Source organism: Pelodiscus sinensis, chromosome 3, assembly GCF_052426305.1.
Source record: "Pelodiscus sinensis isolate ZL-2025 chromosome 3, ASM5242630v1, whole genome shotgun sequence".
NCBI classification, from domain to species: domain Eukaryota; kingdom Metazoa; phylum Chordata; order Testudines; family Trionychidae; genus Pelodiscus; species Pelodiscus sinensis.
In genome coordinates this window covers 8,831,686-8,846,850 of record NC_143054.1, presented here as the reverse complement: position 1 = coordinate 8,846,850, position 15,165 = coordinate 8,831,686, and the positions used below count along the sequence as shown (strand labels likewise).

Here is a 15,165-nt window from a genome sequence, read left to right as displayed (position 1 = left end):
GTCGGCTCAGCGCGCTAGTCTGGACACTCCCGTGCCGACCTGAAAGCCCTTTATTGACCTCCCCGTTATGCCTCGTAGGATGAGGTTTACCGGGGAGGTTGATAAAGGGCTTTCATGTCGGCAGGGGAGCATCCAGACTAGCGCGCTGAGCCGACAAACAGCTGATCAGCTGTTTGTCGGCTCAGCGCGGCAGCCATGTAAATTTAAATGAAGCCGCGATTATTTAAATTGCGGCTTTATTTCCCTTTGCCAAACAAACAAATCTACATGGCTCCGTCGACGGAGCCATGTAGTTTAGACGTACCCAGAGAGGCAGTGTAAGGCACCTAACTTTCTTTCCAAAGCTAAAGGAAGTTTGCAGCCCTCCTGGGGAGCTTGAAATTGTGAAGCACGTGCAGCTTTGAAAGCAAAGAGAAAGAAAAGATCGCACGACTGGGAAACCAGTCTCAGGATTCGGTGGAGGGGGGGAGGATATGATTCTGGAACGCTTCAGAGTGGGCAAACACTGAACCTGCGTTGTGCAAGATGTCCGACGAGGTGTTCTGTGTTTGGACAGAACCTACCAGGCCCGGAGCTCCTACATGCTCCAGTGATACAGATAATAAAGCATCATCTAAGCCTCTCCAACAGCAAGGTGATTTCCCACAGCTTTTCGGTGTTATCGTCCAAGCATCAGCCAGAAACATGCCCTACCTGCTCATTCCAACCCTGCCATGCATGTCTAAAGTATCCTTACAAACAGCAGCTTTCCAACCTGCACCTGCTGCTAGTGCTGCGCCCGATTCCCCTGGGTGCTGACCTAGGGAGAAGTGGCTGAGGCCATGTTCATCCAGGATGCTTTAATAGGAGTCCAGGGGGACGCGTTTCCAGATAGGACTATAAAGAGGGGTGCGCGTGGACACGTCTGAGTGGATGTGTGGAGGAGGACAGGGAGAGGGGTTTGTAATCAGTGGCGGCCCGTCAATACAGGCAAACTAGGCGGTCGCCTACGACGCCAAGATAAACGACCATTGAGGGCTTTGGAGGCGGGGGCACCGATTGTGCGCCGATCGCACGTTTCGCCTAGGGCACCAATTGCCAGAAGCTTGTCTAGGGCCGCTCCTGTTTGTAATAGGGATGTTAAGAGCTGGGTAACTGACACATCGTGTAGTCGATACAATTTGTCGATACAGAGCCACCCAGCTCTGACGACATTTATAGACTCATAGACTTTAAGGTCAGAAGGGACCATTATGATCATCTAGTCTGACCCCCTGCACAGTGCAGGCCACAGAATCTCACCCACCCCTCCCAGAATAATCCTCTCACCTATATCTCAGATATTGAAGCCTTCAAATAGTTTGAAGACCCCAAGATGCAGAGAATCCTCCAGCTGTGATCTGTGCCCCATGCTACAGAGGAAAGCGAAAAACCTCCAGGGCCTCTGCCAATCTACCCTGGAGGAAAATTCCTTCCCAACCCCAAATATGGTGATCAGCTAAACCCTGAGCATGTGGGCAAGACTCACCAGCCAGACACTCAGAAAATGCAGAGCTGCAGTGGGAGTAGCTCACGGACCCAGCGCAAGATGGGACCAAGCAGTCCTGGCTCACATCAGTCCGGGACCACTGAACCTCTGTGTTTCAAATGTAATCAGAGCCAGACGGCTCTTACTATATTTAAAATGTAGAGTCGCAGCGTCCCAGACCGGCACGAGCTGGGACTGCTTGGTCCCAGCTCGCACCGGGTCCATCAGCCCCCGTTCACGGCAGCCCCCCCCCCCAACCACTGCTGCTTCTGATAGAGCAGCAGTGGTGGGGAGGCGGCACCACGGAGATGGTGCTGGGGGGAACCAGCTTTTAAGCCAGCTCCCCCCAGCACTGGCTCCTGTTCCTGCCTCCCTCCCACCCGCTGCCTCTGATACAGAGGCAGCAAGGCAGGTGAGAAGTGAGTAGTCGAGTACGCAACCCGACTACTTGCTTACATCCCTAGTGCGTATGGCTTTCAATGTGCATCTCGGTGTAGCTTTGCAAGGGGAGGAGTGCGTGGAGGGGCTTATGGGAGTGTGTGAATGGCTAGAGAGAGACGTGTGCGTGAATGGGAAGGGTGTATCAATCAGAATGTTTTGCACCACTGATGTCACTACAAGAAGCAAACCCCGCAACGGCTGTAACCCGCCTCCCCCGTAGCCCGCAGAGACAAACAGAACCGGTTTTGTCTCCGTTTTCACGAGCCCTTGGACTTCAAGGTCCAGCAGAGCCTGTCCTCACACAGCGTAGCCAGCCGGAGCAAGAGCAACACTGCAAGCAAGCCTAGTCTACGGGAGACGCCTAGAGATTCAAACAACCGTGAGCCTCCAGGGCCTTGGATGCCTGCCCTCAAAGAAAACCCCTGACCTTGCATCTAGCACGCCGGGAGCTTTCACAGACACAAAGGGCCATGTGAGAAGAAGGGGGGGCGGGCACAAGGGATCCTGTGGTCACCCCCCACCCCCAAACACAGCTCTGTAGAGTCCCCGACTCACACACCACAGAAAAGCAAAGGCACAATCAAACTTTGTACATCATTTATCTCAACCAGAACAAACAGCTGCATGGGACTTACTGGCCACGGCCAAACCGTACAATTTTGAATTCAACCACAAACCAAATAGAAAGATTTTTGTTGTTGCTTTGTTGGTTTTTTGTTTTTTTTTTTCTCCACACAGAATCTTACAGAGAAGCAAAGACCAGAAATACCGTCGTCGGGGCCGGTTTGTGGTTTTCAACGTCAGAACCAAGGCGACAATTCTCAGGATCAAAATCCCCATTCGGCGCAGTCCATGCTCTGGGATCGGTGCATTCCAGCTGCAGATGAGGAGGGCTGGGAGCGGATTGGTTCCAGAGATGCACACAGATCACACACGGTCATTAAATAAACTCTTCTATACAATATACAAAAAAAATAAACAGTCTCTTCGTGGCCCAGTGGAACATTTCCAGAGCCCTGGGCATCTCATCTAACGCCCGGGTCTCTGCCAGCAACGTCCAAACACCCTAGTTTCCCAATGCCTGCAAATGTAACAAGGCAAAAAATGTCTCCCAAAGCTGCCTGCACCTGTGAAATTCGGCAGGCTCCTGGCAGCTCAGAGGGCGCTTTGGAAGCAGAATTGATATGAAAGCTCCCTGGCAGGACTGGGACCTAGCAGGTGGGTGAGTATTTCTGCTTGTCTATCCCCACCCTACCCCCATGCTGCACACCCCTCCAGTGTCCTGTGTGTATAGAATCAGCCCCAGCAGCATGTTCTATGGGACACAGGAAGACAGCGAGTTCCCCACAAGCATGCCCTGTAAAGGGGAGGAGCCAGACCAGCCTCCGCCCTGTTTTCAGAAGACGGACACAACAATATATAAGACATGAGCGATTGCGGGGAGGGAGGGCGGAACATCGAGGCTGGAAGAGATATTGAAAGCCGGGCCTTCCGGAGCCGATTCCTCTCCCGCTGCCACCAGCAGTTTGTCTTTCTCACTCCAGAGAGAGCTTCACCAGGTTGGCTTGGATCTTTGCCTGATCCACAGCATCCAGCAGGTTCTTGGCATCCACCGCCAGGGTGTGGGAGGCCGTCAGCATCTGGCGCTTGCACTCCTCGCTCAGCGAGGTGACGGCGTTCTGCTGCGCCATGCGCATCTTGTTGATTAGCTCGCCCAGGTCCTTGTTCAACAGTTTCTGGGTGCCCTCGATCTGCCAACACAAAACACATCCGCGGCAGGAAGCATCAGAGGCAGCGGCGGAGGAAGTAAATATTTATCTGGCATGATAAATGCAGAAGTGAGGGCCTGCAAATGTACCCCAAAACCTTATCTTTCCAGGCTTTGGTAAAAACCTTCCCCCCAAAATCTTAACAACCTAGATTTTGGGGATAAAACTCCGCTGCCACTACCCAAGTAGTGATAAAGAAACCAGGCAGAGATTACTTGGGAAATCTCACCCCTAAAGTACAAACCAGGACACAAAAATTAACCAATACCAGGTTAAAAGAAAAAGAAAAGAGAAAGAACTTTGATTATCACCACAACGTTCCTGTTGCAAGCATAATGACTAGATGGAAGTCACAAGTAATACTCATAGGGAAACTCCATCATGGGCCTAGAACTTAGTTACAACGGAAAGCAAAAAGCATTTTTAAATGCACAGACATCAGATCCCATATCCCAAACCATAAAACAATAAAACCTAATGGATTTCTCTAAACTTTACCCAACTTACAGAAGAGTGAAGAGTCTATTCTGGGAGGGAGACATTCTGTCTGTCCCCCTCAGTAGATGGAGAGAAACTGCTTAGGACAAAGGAGAGAAAAACCAAAATTTTCTTTGTCCCAGTTTGAAATTCCTACCTACATTCCTATTGGCCGAATCTTCCTGACTTAGGTAAGGTTAACCCCTTAGTTCCCAGGCTGCTGGCTAACCCTGTGATCATGACAAGGACATTCCCCAAGCTGGAGGCCCTCTAGTGGCTGGACCGCATGGGGGATAACAGCCTACCACAGCTGCCAGCGAATGGAGTGACTCAGCTAAGTTTGCACTCCCTCCCAGTGTGTCAGCAGTTCCTTCCAAGGCAGCTCTATCCAGGCCAGGATTTAGGGTGTTACGAGAGGCAGCACAGCCTGCTCAACTCAGTCTGAGAGTAAGAGATGACCACGGGGTCTCTCCATGTCCGGCAGCCTCAGTTAAGAATCACCTTTACAATCATTACACCTGACCCCTGCCTCTTTTCCACTATGCCTTGCCAGGGGAAGATCATGGGGAATAGACCAGCAAAACGGAGGTTCTCCCTGTTGAAGCTGCATCCTTGGATTTATCATCTGACCATGATGCCAGACTGAATTCTAATGCCATCTCCACCAAGCGGGCCTTGGCAATTCACTCCCTTTGGACAGTGAAATCCGCAAAAGGGGGCCCGATTCATGGCTGGCTAATGAGCTACACTGATCAGTGTGGCCAACTTTCCCGATGCTTCTCGAGTCTTGCAACGCTTGGTGATTTTCTGAAAGCCCCAGCTCCTCGAGTCACGCGACAGGACGGGCCTCTCCGTGTTCCTCGACAAAAAATACCCAGTTTCCAGATTTTTCTGGAGCCAAGGGGCCTCCGTAAGGCTCAGAAAGCAGAAGTCACAGACAAAGAAACCCCTTTGTATTGTCATTGATCACATGACTTGGGGGCTGGGAAGGGGGGGGGGGGGCGCGAGTCGTGATTTTGGAACATTTGAAGCCGGCTACTGCATTGCAAGGGGGGAGGGATAGCTCAGTGGTTTGAGCATTGGCCTGGTAAACCCAGGGTGGTGAGTTCAATCTTTACAGAGGCCATTTAAGGAGATGGTGCAAAAATTTGTCAGGGATGGTACTTGGTCCTACTGTGAAGGCGGGGGACTAGACTCCACAACCTTTCAAGGGCCCTTCCAGTTCTAGGAGATAGGCAATCTCCATTAATTTATAATTTAAGGGAAGTTTGAGCTAAAAACCTGCCTCCATTCATGTGGGATGGGCTCCAGCTGGCACTTATGAACAGTAGCTCAAGGAATTCTCTGACTGACAGCCTATAGCCCCTGCAAGGACTCCGGGGTGTCCCTGGGGGTGGTCTCTTTAAGGAAAAGAGCCAGGCCTGTGCTATCACCTCTAGCAGGGGGACAGTTAGGGAAGTTGCACTTCCCCTGTGACTTCAGCTGCTCCCCCCGAAGCACGCTGTGCACGGCGTCTGCCCTTGTGCTTTGTGAGCTCTGAAAGTCCTAATGGGATCTACTCCCAAGACATACGGGCAGGGAGCTGGGGAAAGACCATGTGCATTTCATTGGGATGGTCCATTACTCCAAAAGTGGGGGGTGTCCCACACGATGCCCCCCCCCCCACCCCTAGCATCATGATGTGCAAGAGCCCTACCTCAGTGCGCGATGCTGCAGGCAGAACCGGCAGGATCTCGTCCACGCTGCCGATCAGCTTCCGAAGGGACAGGCCCACGTTCTGTGAGGGGGGAGGAAAAGCAGCGTGAAAGGCGTCTCTGGCTTCTGCACAAGGCTTCGGTCACAAGGCTTCGGTCTCAGTAACGACCTGGGCCTGTCTTGGCTCGGGAGGGCCACTGCAGAGAGATGCACTCTGGGAAATGCTCCCCGCCGTTGGTTCAGCACCCCCATCAGGGCCAGGAGCATCATGGGAAATGTTCCCCACTCTTGGGTCAGGACCACCAGTGGGGAGAGGTGCATCTTGAGAACCGTGGCAAGAGCAGAGAAAGGTCTAACGTGATCAGACGGCTGACGCGGAAACCAGACGAATTCAGACTGGCAGTGAGGTGTCAATTTGGACTAGTGAGAGTAATTAAAGGCTGGAGCAGTTTACCAAGGGCTGTGGGAGATTCTCAGTCACTAGCCATTTTAAAATCAAGTCTGGCTGTTTTCCCAAGATACTGGCTCTAGGGCAGTGGTCCCCAACCATTAGAGGCTGCCGGGCGCCTGGGGGTGGGGCCACTCACACGCCAGGCGCCTGGGGGGTGGGGCCACTCACACGCCAGGCGCCTGGGGGGTGGGGCTGCTCACGCGCCGGGCCCACGGGGGCGGGGCCACGTGTCCAGGATCACCCCTAGGGCCAGGGCTGGGGCCGCCCGAGCGCCTTGCCGGTGCCGCCACCCGAGCTGCGCGCCTGGGGCCGGCACCGGCGCCGCTCGAGCACCGCACGCCCGAGTGCCTGCATGTGCCCCAGGGCTGGGGCTTCCCGAGCGCCACGCACCCGGCGCCGGTACGTGTCGCGTGCCTGGGGCCAGCGCCTCCCGTGTGCCGCGCACCAGGGGCGGGGCCGGCCCAGGTTGTCGGCGGGTGCGCACAAATGCCCCGGCGGGCACCATGGCGCCCGTGGGCACCGCGTTGGGGACCACTGCTCTAGGAATTATTGTTGGGTAGGTCTCTGGCCTGTGCTAGACAGAAGGTCAGACGGGGGGGGGAAGCCTTTTTTTGCGTCAGGGGCCTCTGACACTCAGAAAAAAAATCAGTCAGGGGCCGCACACAAGTGAGAAGCGAAGCAAAAAAGAAAAAAAAAAAAAACCCTCACTAACGTGGTCCCTGACCGAGGAGGGACAATCCCCACATTCCCCTCTCACGCCAGAGCCTATGGAGGCCCAGGCTAGTAGATGTGTGTGTTCCAGTCCTGCGGTGGGCGGCAGGCGGGCTGGAGCCCCAGTGCAGACTCCCCAGTGGTGAAGGGGGAGCCCTGAGCCTTAGGGGCCGGATCCAGGCAAGCCGGGGGCCACATCTGGCCCACGGGCTTGAGGTTCCCCGCCCCTGGTCGATAGACACAATGGTCCCTTCTGGCCTTAGGCTGTATGGGCGGTCTTAGCTCATGCCCGCCTTCCCAGCCTACCTCTCTTCCACACCCTGCGCCCTTTACCTTCACCACAATGATGTACCCCTCTGGGGGCAGCTGGCTGATCTCGTTCTTGAGCTGCAGCACCGCCTTGACCAGCTCCATGACGTTCCCATACACCGTGTCGTCCGTCCGGTCCAGGTTGGCAGTGGGGGTCGGCTGGATTGGCTGTCCAGAGGGCAGGAGAGGACACATCAGGGATGTAAAACCCCATTTCACTGGTTAAACGGCTACATATATTGGCTACGTCTAGACTGGCATGATTTTCCGGAAATGCTTTTAACGGAAAAGTTTTCTGTTAAAGAGCGTCTAGATTGGCACGGACGCTTTTCCGCAAAAGCACTTTTTGTGGAAAAGCGTCCGTACGAATCTAGACGCGGTTTTGTGCAAAAAAGCCCCGATCGCCATTTTCGCCATCGGAGCTCTTTTGCGCAAAACAAATCTCAGCTGTCTACACTGGCCCTCTTGCCCAAATGATTTGCGCAAGAGGGCTTTTGCCCGAACGGGAGCAGCACAGTATTTCCGCAAGAAGCAGTGATTTCTTACATGAGATTGTCTGTGTTCTTGCGGAAATTCAAGTGGCCGGTGTAGACAGCTGGCAAGTTTTTCCTGCAAAAGCAGCTGATTTTGCAGAAAAACTTGCCAGTCTAGACACAGCCATTGTGCAACTGGTGAATCGATTAAAGGGGAACGGGTTGGGGGGCTGGGCTGGAGCCCACGGCAGGTAGAGAGCTGCTCCAGCCCCCACTGGGTAACCTTAACTGGTAAATCTCACCTGTTAAGGGGGAGGCTTACTGGTTCACCAGTTAGCCATTCTTAGGACACGAGTCACTTGCCCATGGGGGGGGCGAGGGGGGAAGGGGCTCACCAAAAGCCCAAGGAGAAAAGATGCACAATGTAGGCCTTTCTACGCCACAGGGTGGGCTCCGCTGCCCTGGGGTGGGCTCCCACCGATCGGCCAACTAGCCGTGAGCATCAGCATGGTACATGCAGACCCCCCCCATGTCTGGGTGGAGTGTCAACCCTCCCATTGCCAAAGCCAGGCATGGGAGCATGGCGCCAGCCCTCTAATCGCTGCTCTGCGCTCCAGGCTAGGGTGCGTGCCCAGAGGCCACTCCGCTCTCCTCCCGCCAGCTCTGGGTAGCTTGGGCCTTGTTTCCAAGGGGAGGAGAAGGGGCGTGTGCAGACCGGGAGGGAGGGAGCACAGCCTGGTGCATTCTCACCACATACCTGCGCTCCTAGTCTGGGCGGCTTCTGGGGCGGGCCTGTAAATTCAGCTGAACCGTCCATAAAAGGAAAGAAAAGAAAAGAAGGATTGTTGTTCGGATTGTTATTTCTATTGCCGTCGCCCGTGGAGACACCAATCAGGCCTCGCCATGCCATGTCCTGCGGGCACCCACGGGGCCTTTTCTACACTTCGAGCGGCCCGGTGTTAATTTCCAGCTCCAGGAGACATGCCCATGATAGCACTGATCTAGTGTGCTAAAACCAGAGAGTAGCCACGGGGCCGAAAACAGCATTCTGAATGGCTATGTCACCCTCCGAAGAGCTCACAGTCTCAGATATCAGGCACTGTTGTCTACATAGGTTCAACTCCCAACACTGGTTTTGCCCTCTATGTGTTAACCAGTGGAACTCCCTGGCTCAGGGTATTATTTAGTCAAATAACTTCGAAAGCTCCCCCCATCTCAAATAAAGGATTAAACAATGTGACTGAACAGGAACTGCATATGCAGCTGGAACGGCAGCTACCAGAAACCCCACCCTTAGGCAGGAGGAGGATGGGACAGTCTGGAGTGGATACTCACTGTAGTCGGTCTCCTTCTCCGGGAGCAGCTGCAAAGAGAAACATCCACAATAAACCTGAAGAGCTGAAACAAGGGCGGGCACAAGCTGGAGTCCCCTCTGCTGCCTGGCACTAAGGGAACCCCTAGCAAGGAGCAACGACAATCTCTATGGCTGAGAACCATGGAGGTTCTGCGCCGAGACCGGCTCAAGCTGGAAACGTTGCCCCTCGAGTCCCCCTGTGAACAAAGTCAGAGAGGGGTTGGGATGACTCGGAAGGGGGGCTGTTTGGAAGCTCAGACTCCACTTCTCAAGCTCTGCCATAGGTCAGCGGCGTTGGGTTTGGACCCAGTCCTCCAGGCTGTAGAAGGGAGGGACTTTTTAGCACCAGTTTGCCCCCTGTTGGGTGGGAAGAGCCAGTCCCGTGGAAACATGGTCTGCACTTTTGTCTACATTGAACTGTGGCTCGGCTAGTGGGGGGTTTACTGTAACTTGCTGGAGGAACGTGCCTAACAGGGAAAGGCCTATGAGCAAGGTATGTCGAGCTAGGCGGAGCAATGACTGGAGAACTTGGGGGGGGGGTGTGGACGGCTGTCGAACAGCATGGCAAATGTGTAAACACCAAGAAGGGGGAGACCTGATTTGGATGGGGTGGGACTATTGTCCTGTCCACCTGTCAAGGATTATCTAGCTAGCACTTAATCCTGCCATGAGGCCGTGGGAGACGGACTCAATGACCTGTCAATGTCCCTTCCAGTCCTACGCGTCTATGAGTCTATGGGAAACTGAGGCACGGAAGGCTAAGTGGCTTCTCAAAGATAACAAAGGAAGTCTGTGGTGGAGCAGGGAAACAAATAAAGTCCTATCCGGTCATGGGCTAGTGCCCTAAGCACTGGAACAAAGAGATATCCTATCTAGCCCAATGCATGGGACAGCCAAGTCCCATTCATACTTGTTGGCTACGTCTACACTGGCACCCTTTTCCGGAAATGCTTAAAACGGAACAGTTTTCCGTTATAAGTATTTCCGGAAAAACCGCGTCTACATTGGCAGGATGCTTTTCCGGAAAAGCACTTCTTCCGGAAAAACATCCGTGGCCAATGTGGACGTGCTTTTCCGCAAAAAAGCCCCGATCGTCATTTTCGCGATCGGGGCTTTTTTGCGGAAAAGACTACTGTGCTGTTTACACTGGCCCTTTTCCGGAACAGTTTTTCCGGAAAAGGACTTTTGCCCGAACGTCATTGCTTTTCCAAAAAAGCAAGCGGCCAGTGTAGACAGCTGGCAAGTTATTCCGGAAAAGTGGCTGCTTTTCTGGAATAAGTGGCCAGTGTAGACACAGCCGTTCTGTGTCTGAAAGCAGTTTTCAGCCCAGGTTCTTAGTGTGTGTTACAAACACAGATCAAAAAGATATGTTCATAGCCTAGCCAGACAGGTCACAAGTGGGAGATGGTTCAGTTCCTATCAGAATTAGCTTTGTGTTACTCACTGGAGGAGAATTGTTGTTCAGATAGACCATGGGGTCCTGCAATGGAGAAGAATAACAAATATAAAGAGTGCAAAATCAGTGAAGAAATTATCTTTCTGTGTTACAGCTACTGTACTGTTACACCCCAAGTGGCCCCTGAAGAACTTGCAGGCTGTTATCATTGTGCTGCACATCTACTTCATGGATATACTCAGATCTTCCCAGGCCCCTCAGCTATTACCAATATAGGGCATATGACACATAGCAAACCAGTTCCAGCACGGCCCAGCAGAGGGCAGATGTATACATTAGTAGAGCTGTTTTGATATGAAACTTGGTTAAAATATCATGGAAAATTTCGTGGAAACGTTTTTGAACCCTGGCGTACGGAAGGAACTATGAATTTTGGAAATGCTTGAATACTGTTTTAATCAGCTGTAGTAGTACATTGTAAAAGTACATACAAAGTGGGTTTTGCTCATGAAAGCTCATGATAATATCTATCTATATATATATATATATAATTTGTTAGTCTCTAAGGTGCCACAGGACTACTCAATGTTTTTATTAGTACAGGCTCTTTATGACTAAATGGGTTTTTGTTTTTTGTTTTTTGTTTTTGCAAGAACAAACAAACCATTAGCAGGAAAAGAATTGACTTCAACAAATTTCCTGTTTTAAAAAATTATTGAGAAAAACGTTTCAACATTTCCAAAGCAATTTTTTTTTGCTTTACATTGACTGTTTCTGCATAGTTCATTTATAGTAAAAAAAAAAAAAAAAAAGTATTTAACTAAAAACGGATGAAACTGATGTTTTGATTGACCACGGCGGAATTTTCCCCCTGGATTTTTGGTTTACAAGCATTGTTAAGCTTTAAAATTTTTGTCCCAGTTTAGGAGAAGAAGTTTCAAAATCTTGAACATATTCCCAGGACAGGAAAACCATTTCCTGATCAGCACTACACATTAGCCATTTAGTGTTATATTGAATACTCCATAGCAAACCAAGTTTCATAGCGGAGGAAACCAAAACTAATCCTGTTTTTATCATGGGATATTTCATGTTGACAGACTTAAGGTACCGTCTACACTGCGATGCTATTTCAGGATACTGGAGTATCCCGAAATAGCTATCCCGTGTCTTCACAGCAAGCCCATTATTTCGGGCTCACTATTCTAACGTCCCTGTAAACTTCATTCTACGAGGAGTAAGGGACATTTTGGAATAGCGCTTTGTTTCTAAATTTGGCGCTGTATAGACAGCACCAAATGACAAAATAAGCTATTTCGAAATAGCATTGAAATAAGATATGCAATTTGTGTAGCTCAAAATGTGTATCTTATTTCGAGTTAACAGTGCAGTGTAGACACACCCTTAGACTGTATCTACTTTTAAAATGCCCTACTACAGATGATTTAAACACTATTCAAGCATTTCCAAAATTCATAGTTCCTTCCATACTCTAAAACTTTTCCATTACATTTTCCATGATATTTTAACCAAGTTTCATACCAGAACAATTACAGACATTTTTCATCTCCTCTAAACCAGGTTTTCTTTACTGAAAAGTGGATTTTCCCCACACAGAACATTTCTGTAACAATTTTGGTACAAATTATTATTAAAAAATGCACTGTGGAAAAGAACTGACAATTTCCAGTGCTGACAACCTTTCATGAGCAGTTTTGTGTTCTGAAAAAAGACTGTTTTTCGATCAAACAAAAAAATGGTGCCTGAAAAATTCAGCCACCTACAGATACCACGTGATGGCAACTTTACAAAATGGCCAGTATTCTCTGGCAAAGATCCCAAACTCCAGGTTAGCTGTGTTATAAGATGTAGTATATTAGACCATTAGTTTATCTAAAAACATATTTAACCCTAAAAATCTGTCTAAGGTCCTTGTTACTGTAGCCTCAGAACATTTCAGTCTTGAATGTATTTATCCTTCCAGCACCCCAGGAAATAGGGCAGTCCTGGTATTGCCATTGGACAGATGGGAAACTGAGGCAGGGAGGAACTAAGGGGAAGTGTACTGCAAACCAGGGAGCGGTGCCTAGGTCTCTGGAGTCCCAGCCCACAGCCCTGACAACTGGACCGCTCTACCAGACCAATATGCTAGTCTGATGTTGGCCATAGCTGGGCTAGAATCGAATTTTCCATATTGCTGGAAATTTCACAATTTTGAAAACTCTTCTGTTCTGACACAGAACGAAAACAAACACACAGAGATATTTCCCAAGGAATGAAATTCTGAACAAAAAACCCACCCTGTTTGGGGGTCGATCCAAAGGTTTTATTTGGAATTGTAAAATACTAAAAATGTTTTAGTATATAAAACATTTTAAGCACTAAAAGGAAAAGTCAGTTCAGAAAAGTGAAACCTTCCCTTCCAAGACTGGGCCAGGGAAGGTTTCGACCTCAGAGGGACACTCCGATCCAAGGTTATCTCTGAAATGAAACCGTCAAACTGGCCACATTCCTGGGAAACGTTTTGCTTTTGACAAAGTGGCATTTTCCAAGGGACAAAGGGGTCATTGCAAAATGTCTAGACAGCTCAACCCGCTGTACCCACTCACCAGGGACTTCTCTTCTTGCCTCAGCCACTGATAATCCTCCACCATCTGCTTCTGCTGCTTCTCAAGCATTTGCCGCATCTTGGCCCGCTCCATCTCCCACAGTTTCTGTGCCTCCTCCCTGCTGGCAGGCCGGAGGAAGTCCTCCTCCTGGGAGACAGAGCGTGGGCTGTGAATGAGGGAGTCCCAGCTCCGGGACGGCCCACCTACCTGCATGAGCCACGCACGGGCAAGAGGACACGCCTCAGAACCCACGGCATAATGTCCATAGTGACACCAGTGTGACTCCACAGGTACTCCAGATTGACCTCAGTGGAGGTTACTCCGGATCTACCACACTGTAAACGAGACCAGAGTCTGACGACACCACGCAATGGCAACTTTACGAAATGGCCAGCATCATTTCAGTGTCCACTGTTATGGTGTGTCTAGACTACATGCCTCCTTCGATGGAGGCATATAAATTAGACAGATCGGCAAAAGGAAATGAAACCGCGATTTAAATAATCGCGGCTTCATTTAAATTTACATGACTGCCGCGCTGAGCCGACAAACAGCTGATCAGCTGTTTGTCGGCTCAGCGCGCTAGTCTGGACGCTCCGCGCCAACCTGAAAGCCTTTTATCGACCTCCCCGTTATGCCTCGTAGGATGAGGTTTACCGGGGATGTCGATAAAAGGCTTTCATTTCGACAGGGGAGCGTCCAGACTAGCGTGCTGAGCCGACAAACAGCTGATCAGCTGTTTGTCGGCTCAGCACGGCAGCCATGTAAATTTAAATGAAGCTGCGATTATTTAAATCGCGGCTTCATTTCCCTTTGCCAAACAAACAAATCTACATGGCTCCGTCGACGGAGCCATGTAGTTTAGACGTACCCTTAGTGACTAGTGTCTCCGCTACTAAATTCTAACAGCCTTGCTGGACGCTTGAAGTATTTCTTTTCACGGCTGTTCCTTCACTCTATACATAGACACAGGTAAATTATATTTGTTGTGGTGGTTTACTGAGCGAGAGAGCTGGTTATTATGGTGAGTTACTGACTACACTACAGAGTTTTTCTGAAAAAACTTCACTTACGTCCACATCACAATCGTGTTCTTTCGAAAAAAAATCGAAAGAAGAGTTTTTCCGACATTGGTAAACCTCTTTCTACAAGGAAGAAGCCTTTTTCTGAAGAGCTCTTTTGGAAAGAGGCGTGTGTGGATGGGGAAATGGGAGTGCTTTCGAAAGAAGAGGAAAGAGGAAAAAGCACAGGTGCCCTGTTGGCCACTCCGTCCATAGTCATCACAGCTGAAATGCGAGAGAGCACCCATTCCGTGTGGACGCTCTCTTTCAAAAAAGCAGATTGCTTTTTCGATGTGCTTTGGCAGTGTGGACACTCTTTCAGAAGACGTTTTTGCGGAAGATCTCTTCCGGAAAAGCTCCTTCCGAGTGAAGCCTGCAGTTTAGACGTAGCCTGAGCAAGAGAGCTGTCTGCCCACATGGGGTTGTTGTAGAGGGTTACGGAGTTGCCCGCATGGGCCCATTAGAGTGGAGTTGCTTCCGAGCACTGAGTACACACTCTAGTAGGTTGTTGTATTGATTTGCACTGTGGTTGCTCACAAAGGCACCATCTGTGCTAGGCTCTGGACAGACACACGCAGTGGCAGACCCAGTCCCTAACACAAGAAGAACACACGAAAGGCCACACTGGGCCAGACCAACTGTCTGTCTAGCCCTGGTGTCCCATTTTCTGACCGCAGCCAGGTGCTTCAGAGGGAATGAACAGAACAGGGCAGTTATCAAGGGATCTGTCCCCGTTATCCACTCCCAGCTTCCGGAAGTCAGAGGTTTAGGGACACCCAGAGCAGGGGTGCTCCCGGGCTCAGTAGCACGGGTTCGTCTAGGCCAGCCGGGAATTATTTTTGCATAAGCAGCGGACACGGCAGCACAGCAAAGAGCGAGGTCACACAAGGCAGCGCCCCCTCCCCAGATGCC

The 15,165-nt window shown here is 50.6% G+C and overlaps 1 protein-coding gene across 12 annotated transcripts in view; it reads right to left on the bottom strand.

Moving 5' to 3' along the window:
• Positions 1-2,530: 2,530 nt before the first annotated feature.
• Positions 2,531-15,165, bottom strand: part of PTK2B (protein tyrosine kinase 2 beta) — a 141,100-nt gene continuing 128,465 nt past the window's right edge. For 10 of the 12 annotated variants that reach the window (XM_075923314.2, XM_089777000.1, XM_075923318.2 and 7 more), the window contains 7 exons: positions 13,193-13,339; positions 10,632-10,667; positions 9,169-9,196; positions 8,591-8,646; positions 7,385-7,528; positions 5,891-5,971; positions 2,531-3,699 (listed from right to left, as the gene is read on the bottom strand). In XM_075923314.2, the coding sequence (XP_075779429.1) occupies positions 3,484-3,699; positions 5,891-5,971; positions 7,385-7,528; positions 8,591-8,646; positions 9,169-9,196; positions 10,632-10,667; positions 13,193-13,339 (708 nt within the window). In that variant the 3' untranslated portion in view covers positions 2,531-3,483. The remainder of the gene's footprint in view (positions 3,700-5,890; positions 5,972-7,384; positions 7,529-8,590; positions 8,647-9,168; positions 9,197-10,631; positions 10,668-13,192; positions 13,340-15,165) is intronic. The other 2 variants (XM_075923322.2, XM_075923320.2) reach the window with 1 other exon arrangement.